This window comes from Impatiens glandulifera, chromosome 3, assembly GCF_907164915.1.
Source record: "Impatiens glandulifera chromosome 3, dImpGla2.1, whole genome shotgun sequence".
In the NCBI taxonomy this organism is placed as follows: domain Eukaryota; kingdom Viridiplantae; phylum Streptophyta; class Magnoliopsida; order Ericales; family Balsaminaceae; genus Impatiens; species Impatiens glandulifera.
In genome coordinates this window covers 2,494,849-2,503,658 of record NC_061864.1, presented here as the reverse complement: position 1 = coordinate 2,503,658, position 8,810 = coordinate 2,494,849, and the positions used below count along the sequence as shown (strand labels likewise).

The window sequence follows — 8,810 nt, the reverse complement described above, 5'->3', positions numbered from 1 at the left end:
TTTATTTTCCTTTCATACAAAAAGACGTGTTTAAATTAAATGAAACTTTTTCTTTTTCATGTAAGGAGGAGTAATAACTGCATTAATTTCTTTTGAATGGAGTTTGATCTTCTTAATTTATACAGAGATTATAAGATTTATATTTCATTTTTGTAATGGGCTTCAAGAACATGAAGGCGGCAAAGGGTTATTATTATTATTATTATTATTATTGTAATGAGATTGTTATTCTCTTTTTTTCAACGGTGATGATCATCGTGTTTCTCTCAGATCTCTATCTCTTAACCAAATCATATGATCATCATTCAGGCCTCTCTTTGCTGGTATGAATTTTCTAACATATTAATTTTTTATTATTTTAAAAATATATTTGGATAACCCATTAGGTTATGGTAAAACTAGGCGAGGAAGATTACATCTAGAAAAAAATCGAAAGATGTTTTATTATTATAATGTTAGGAATTAATAACCCATAATTAAATAAATAAAATGAGAGCACTATATATGAATTCATGTACGGATCTATATAGGGTTTAGCCCACCCAAAAATAAAATATTTATTCTTTGGTCTTCTTTTTTACGGTAAATTATCATCACAAAATTATATATTAGTTTTTCTTGTGAAAAACATCTTATAATAGTTTAAACAAATATTAACAAAAACATAAATGAGAAAATTCAAAATAAACAAATCAATATAAAAGATTATGGATTTAAGTTAAGTTGATATTATTTTTATAAGATCTTATATATTAATTTCTTAAATTAAAAAATAAAAATAACAATTAACCAAAAAAATCTAATATTGCAAACATTGTTTAATTTATTTGTATAAATATCTGCTTAAATTAATTTATTGCCAAATTTACATTGAATACAACTTTGTATCCTAATTAACCAAATTTACATTGAATATAGATTTTTATCCTAATTAATTATTAGGAGAAAGATCAATTTTATGGGGAAGAAGGTCAATTTTATCACTGAACTATAATGGATTATTAACGTATATCACTGAACTAATTTTTGTTCGCTCATACCACTGAAGTTGAGATTAATATTCATCTATATCACTACTCTACTAAACCTCTAACCCCGTTAAGTTTATGTTAAATAAAGCGAAATATGAAATTAACATGTCATCTTTTTCAATATTAATATATTGACATGTCATCTTTTTTAATTAATATAGATTATATATATTTTTATTTATTTAAAATTCTAAATAATAAAACATTTACAAAATCATTAATAATTTCTCTCTCCTACCATAATTAACTAAATCCACCATTCTTCTTCTTTGATTTACCTAATCAATCAGATAGATTTACCTTTCTAAAACAGAGATAAGTAAATGATATCCTGATAATGCATTCTCGTTGATAATATAAACCCTAATCAATCAGATAGATTCATCAATCAGATAGATTCATTTTTTTAAAAACTCTGAAAGATAAGGAAGCATATAGGAAGAGAACAAGAACAATAATCCTTTGAAAAACAAGAATCGAAGAAGAAGAATGGTGGGTTTAGTTAATTAGGGCAGGAGAAGGAAATTATTAATGACTTTGTAAATGTTTTATTATTTAGAATTTTAAATAAATAAAAATGTAAATAATATATATTAATTAAAAAATATGACATGTCAATATATTAATTAAAAAAGGTGACATGTTAATTTCACTTGTCGACTCATTTAACAGAAACTTAACGGGGTTAGAGGTTTGGTGAAGTAGTGACATAGATGAATATTAATCTCAACTTCAGTGGTATGAGCGAACAAAAATTAGTTCTGTGATATACGTGAATATTCATTATAGTTCAGTGATAAAATTGGCATTCTTCCCCAATTTTATACAATAAGTTAGATGAAAAAGTCAAAATTGTTATTTTAAGTAATGAGTTTTTATTTATGTATACAAACTTTTGAAAAAAAAGGTCAATTTTATTTAAATAACATAAAATTTATATTTATCTTTACTTAATTATATATACATATGGGATTATATAAATAATTTCTTTTGCCCCCAATGATCTTTTGAAAAATTATGACATTTTTTCTATTAGATAATAATATAATGAATTTTTTTCATATAAATTTTATCATATTGAATTTCAGCCCAAGGAACAAGAAAGGTTGGATATGGTATTAAGACAAGTAACAATGAAGGACAATAAAACAGTGATTTTAACAACCCTAAACGAGGCATGGGCATCTCCAAACTCAATTTTTGACATCTTTCTAGAAAGCTTCAAAATTGGGAACAACACAAAGGAACTTTTAAACCATTTGGTCGTGATTGCTTTGGACCATAAAGCATATTTGCGTTGTTTAAACGTACACACTCTTTGTTACGTACCCTTTTATACCCATTATTAATAGCAAAAATCTCTCCGGCGAGGCCTACTTTATGACCTCAAATTACTTGGAGATGATGTGGAAAAGAATCGGCTTTCTTCATATTGTTCTTGAGTTGGGATATGACTTTGTTTTCACGGTATGAATTACTATGAAGTCTATCATATAGTTTTTGTTGGTTTGGTTTGATTATATTTAATACTATTATGTTGTTTTTAGGATGCAGATATAACATGGTTTCGCAACCCTTTTCACCAATTTTATCCCAACGTGGATTTTCAAATAGCTTGTGACAACTATTTGCTTAAAGAACCGAATGGGGGATTCAAATACGTGAAATCGAACGAGCGCACCATAAAGTTTTACAAGTTTTGGTATGGTTCTAGGGAAACTTATCCGGGTAAGCATGATCAAGACGTGCTAAATAAGATCAAAGGAAGTTTTTATTTAAGGTGGATTATCGGTTTGAGAATGAAATTTCTGGACACGAAATACTTTGGAGGGTTTTGTGAACCGAGTAAGGATTTGGATAAAGTGTGTACAATGCATGTGAATGTTGTTTTGGGTTAGACAATAAAGTTCATGATATGAAGATTTTGCTTGAGGATTGGAGAAATTATTTGTCATCTCCATTTGAATATAAATAATATCAACATCATCGTCAAGCTTCACCACCATTTTCACCTTGGAGTGTTCCACAGAATTGCAGGTATGATTAATGAAATAATAAATAAATATTGGAGTCTTAATTATGATTAATTAGATGGTTGTTTGTTATAAATTAACTCATGTTTGTGTTTTTAATTGTTTGCAGTACCAACAAATTGCATCCTAAGAAGACTGCTCCGTTTGGAAGAGGGTAGTTATAATCAGAATGTAGTATTTATTTGGAATGTTGATACGACGAGATTTAATTTTTATTGTAAACATATTAAATAAAGTGCCGATAAAGAATATCTATTGCATTTTATTAAATAAAATCGACATTAACTTCTTATAATTTCATATTTATCTACGAGGAATGATAGGAAGCATGATTTTGGAGAGCGACTCGTACAGCGAAAGTGCGACTCGTACAGCGAAAGTGACCTCGTCCTTTTTGTATAACAACGAGGTCTCTTTTGTATATTAGCAATGTCATTTTCGTATAATAACGATGTCACTTTCGCTGTACGAGTAGCTCCCCTAATGTCGTGCTCCCCATCATTTTTCTTTATCTATTTATAGTGAAATAATAAAATAAAAATTATATTCAAAAGTAAAAAAAGAGGCCATTTGTCTCTTGTCAGAATAATATTTAAAAAAAAAAACTTTATGTAATAATTAAATATATATATATATATATATATATTAATAAAATTGTGATATTTTTCATTTGTATGTATGGTTAGGGTTTTCTTATTATTAAATATATAAAAAATATGACAAAGGATTAAGGATACGACGACATCATGGTAAGTATTCATCTTTTATTACTTATTTTTCATTCAATTATTTTTTTTTAAATCACAAATAACCCAACATCAATTAAACAATCTTTAAAACTTGTTGTTTTTTTAGTTTAACCATTATAAAATATTATTTTACACACTGTCTCATCAATCATGCATATTATTTAATTCATTAATCAAATCACTAAAATACTATATATTTTAAATAAAATAAAATAAAATAAAATTTATTTTATTTTATTATTATATATTTAAAGTATTTTCCTCTTTTGCTATATTTATTTTGTGTACTTATTTCCTTATTTATCTATATATTTGTTTCGTGTATCTACTTGACCCGATAAAAAAAACTTTCATGTCCGAGATATGAAAAAGTAGGATTTATAAGATCATATCCCAATTTTTCTTTTACTAGGTCCATATTTTAAAAAAACATATTTTTTTATACGATTAAGAGATTAATTCGAATATAAAATTCATTAATTAAAATATAGCATCATCTTTTTTACTACACATACTTTAATACATTTCGAAATCGAGAGATCTATATTGAATTGGATAATATTCTAGAACAATTAGTTGATCTAGATTTACTAATTGTCTACAGACGGAACAATGATTAGCATAATGGAAAGAAATAGGGGGAAGATAGACACAAAGGGAATGAATGGAAATATCTAAAAATTGACCAAAAAATGCAATGCATTTTATTCAAACAAAATGAATGTTTTTGTATTTATTATAGGTTCTTGCTCCCAAATTGAGATCAATTATTCATTCATAGGGGTACTAATGATTTCTTATATTAATATCATTTTTTAAATAAATCAAAATAAAACAAACTGTATTACTTTTTTTTTTCTTAACATTTAAATTTTGATAGTAGAATAATGATTTTTATTTTATCTAAAAAAAACAACTTATCTTTTTCTCATTGCCAAGGGAAGTGTAAAAGTCTACGGCTCATAATTGCTGAAGTCCATATTTTTACAGTTTGTGGAGCTCAAGAGCCGACGTCTGCACTTTGACACTTTTCTTCTCTTCTTAATTTCCCACGTGCCCATATCTCTCTTAGTCTCATCCATCGCCGCTGTCAGCGCCTAATCCGGCCCTGTTCTTTCCTGTTTTCTATTTTCGTTTCTTAAGTTCTTAAGAGTGCGACTAATTTTCGCGGGTTAAGCACATAGTCGCAAACATATTTAACTATTTGACCAGGTACAAATTTGTCGTTTGAAAGGCTCGAACTCAAGACTTTAAGGAGGTAATGGATATCGACCTCTTTTTGCTTAAATTTGCAAGGTCTATTATATTCGGATATCACGACTTCATTTAATCTATAACATACAAATTGTTGGGCGATTTCAGTGTTTTATATTAACATATACTTGTTCTTCTTCTCTAATTATTAATTTATTATTATCATGTGTGGTCATATATATTTATGTAACTGTATAATCTTTGGTCAACTTGTCAGTTTTGAAGTTTCTTTATTATTTAGATAGACGTGTTAAACGCGATAAGGAGGCATTTGCATGGTCCAAAATTTGCCTTTTAATGTAATAATCGTCTATATATATAAATCGCCAAGTCTTCTCTCTTACAAATCAATTTCTTTTTAAAATATGCTATCCTTCCTTTCTTCACCTACCGTACCAATATCATTTATAAATATACATTACAACTTCAACCACTTTCTAACCATTAATTAATTGAAGTCATATATATATGGCCGCCACCAACGACGCCCCCGCTGCCCCCGCCGGAGTTACTTATTACAAGAGACAAAGATTTCCCGACCACCACCACCCTCTGCTTCCTGGTTTACCCGACCACGTCGCACACTTATGTCTATCAAGAGTTCCTCCTTCGACTCTCTTCAATGTTTGTCGTTCATGGCGTCAACTAATCTACTCTCCTTCTTTCCCTTCTTTTCTTTCTCTCTACACTCTCCTATTACCTAAGAACTTCCCCGATCGAACCCAATATTTAGATTCAGGATGTTTTTTCTCTTACGATCCTGTTTCTTGTGACTGGCAACAGTTACCCATTCCACCAGACCTCTGTCTCCTCCACCGTCATCCATCTTTCTTATCACGTGATCTATCTGTTCAATCCATCTCCACCGCCGCCGGCAGTCTTGTTCTACTAGCTGCCACGGCTGAACATTTCCTCCCTGCTCTGCCCCGCCCGCTTGTCTTCAACCCAATTTCTAGAAAATGGACTTTTGGACCGCAGCTTGCCGCCCCTCGCCGGTGGTGTGCTGCTGGTGAATCAGGTGGTGTTATATACGTTGCAAGTGGTATGGGGAGTTATTATAACTCCAGAATCGCGCGATCGGTGGAGAAATGGGATAGAATGAATGGTGATAATTGGGAGATGTTGGGGGAAATGAGAAATGGGAATTTTTGTAGAGAAGGGACTGAATTGGTTAGTTGGAAAGGGAGACTTTGGATGGTTAATGTGAAGGGGAGTGGGCCGAAAGAGGGGGTTGGTTATGATGCGGTGAATGATGATTGGGTGGAAATGCCGGCGGGTATGATCTGCGGGTGGAAGGGACCGGCGGCGACTATGGATGGGGAGACGTTGTACGTGCTTGACGAGGAAGAAGGTGTTTTGAGGAAGTATGACGATGGAATTTGGGTAGATGTTTGGGGAGAGGAGAGGTTGAAGAGGGCAAATCAGATGGCTGCCGGCGGAGGAAGGGTATGTGTTGTGTGTACCGGCGGCGAGATTTTGGTGGTGGATGTGGCGGCGGCGGAAATTAGAACCTGGGTGGTGGAGACACCGCCTGGTTATCGAGCTATGTCGGTTCATGTATTGCCTAGAATGACTGAACCTGAACCGGAAATAGAATTTGGTTAGCAAAAAGATTGGTCATTTTTTACTTGCCTAGCTCTGCATTGTCGGAATCGAAAAAAGTAAATATGGTCTGAATCATATAGTTGGATTAATAGTTGGGTAAGTATCTCAATTATTTATTATTATTATTATTATTATTATTATTATTATTATTTTTTTGTAATGAATTATTTGGTTGAATAAAAATGATAGTATTTTTAATATTGTATTCGATGATCAATGCGTACGTTTTAAAAAGTTCCTAAGTTCGGTTGGAATGGCTCATCTCCCTTTATTATTGAGTCTTTGTTTTGTTGTGAAAATATCTTTAACTAATTTTATTTTATATAATAAGTAATGCTTTATTTAACATACTCACAGTATTGTTATTAATAAAGAAGTGATAGGAGATCAAATAATTTGGAGAGAGAACAGAGAAATAATTTTTTTTTTATGAGTCTGGGCAAGAGATTTTGTTTCCATTGCACTTTTCAAAATATTTCACCATATCATTTCTCATTTTATATTAATTAAAGAAGGATTATTTTTTTCTAAAAAATAAAATAAAAAATCATGACGTGTATCTGCTCAGTGACCACCGAATATGTATTTAAGAGAAAGTTTATTTTATTTTGATTTTTTTAGGTGAAGTTAAACCTAGATCCGGCCCTAAATAGGTCCTTGTAAACCTGTAGTACTTTTGACCCGGTTTGAGAAAAGACTGGTCATGGAAAACATGATATAATTAATCACATTTGACGACCTTTACGTGTTACTATTCAATTTCAACAAGGGTAGGTACGTAAGTTACGTAAGTTGTGATCAGTCAAATATGCACAAACTGTCTGCTTTATGGAATCTTAGAAAATTATGTCATAAATCATAATCACTACAAACCACTCGTAATTATTTAAATAAACTTAGATTATTTATTTTTTTAAACATCGGTGTTAATTTTGATAAAATAAGTTGATTTTTTGGTAAAAAAAAACTTAAAAACTATTAATATATGACAAAATATATTTTTTTAAATGAATTAATTGATGAGAGTATAATTGAAATAATGTTTGATTATTTTTTAGATTTAAAAAAACCATAACTTATAAGGTTTTAATCTTAAATTCTTTATTATAGCTAGTTTGGTTAACGAGACATGACTGTTATACCACCACCATTGTTGAGGTATTGCACCTTAAATTGAAGCTAATTAATTCCTAATGAGATTGTTGTGACTATCCTCAACACTCACATATGAGAAAATACAATTGAATATTTGGGTTCCAATTTGAATGAGATAAAAATAACACGATACAAATGTTTAAGACTGTATTAATTGTCTTACGACAAAAAAGGTCAATTAAAAAAAAATGACATGTCATTATATAATAATATGATACGATCTTATGTGAATGTATAGGATAATATATAGAAGGACCTAAATAAGAATCTCAGTAAAATTTTAAAATATACAAGATGAGTGTATTATATATGTGAACAAGCTTACCATGATATCTCTGGATAAAAAAAAATACAAAAAAACACGAGCCCATAAAATGATATCATCCCATCATCACCAATTCTTGATTCATCTCTATTTTTAGATTTAAGAAACTTCACTTCTTGGCCTCAATTAGAAAATGACCTAAATTAGAGAATATGTCCTAGAAGAAGTTGAAGCATGATTCTATGCATGGGATACGTACTTACTTAGATGAGTTTTTTTAAAACTGTTTGTTGATGTAATGGTATTATAAAATTGGTTGTATAATTCACAACACAAAACATAATTATATGTTGAAAATAAATCAAACAAATTAATATATGCCATATGGATTCAAAAGATAATATCTGATCTCATATCAAATTTTGGCATGCATGCTCTAATTTGCCTATACCCCTCATTTTACTTGCCTATATACTCCTTATTTTTCTTGTAAGAAAGCAACTTTATTACCTCACCTTAAATAAAGAAATAAATGTTTAAGGAAAATTGGTCCTCAAATGTCTCTTTCTTCTTGCTTTATTAACTCATTCTATAATTAAATACTTTTTCAACAACAAATATATTTTTACTTATATATGACTTTAATTCTTATATTATACCCTATAATTTGGAAACACCTAGTTATGGAGCTGGGTTTGAGCAATTTATTTTTTTTAAT

General features: G+C 29.9%; 2 protein-coding genes across 2 annotated transcripts; both read left to right on the top strand.

Moving 5' to 3' along the window:
* The first annotated feature begins 248 nt into the window (after positions 1 to 248).
* LOC124928861 (uncharacterized protein At4g15970-like) lies at positions 249 to 3,006 on the top strand. Its single transcript, XM_047469111.1, is given in 5 exon segments — positions 249 to 323; positions 2,120 to 2,368; positions 2,370 to 2,498; positions 2,579 to 2,906; positions 2,909 to 3,006. Coding segments are annotated over 5 exon segments (879 nt in total).
* A 2,436-nt stretch (positions 3,007 to 5,442) lies between these two features.
* LOC124929586 (F-box/kelch-repeat protein SKIP25-like) lies at positions 5,443 to 6,763 on the top strand. Its single transcript, XM_047469991.1, has one exon. It carries the CDS (start codon positions 5,536 to 5,538, stop codon positions 6,670 to 6,672), a length of 1,137 nt encoding a protein of 378 aa, XP_047325947.1. The 5' UTR covers positions 5,443 to 5,535; the 3' UTR covers positions 6,673 to 6,763.
* The last annotated feature ends 2,047 nt before the right edge of the window (positions 6,764 to 8,810 follow it).

What these genes read in the sequence shown, in the direction of transcription:
- LOC124929586 (XM_047469991.1), top strand. Translation starts at nt 5,536, where the DNA reads ATGGCCGCCACCAACGACGCCCCCGCTGCCCCCGCCGGAGTTACTTAT.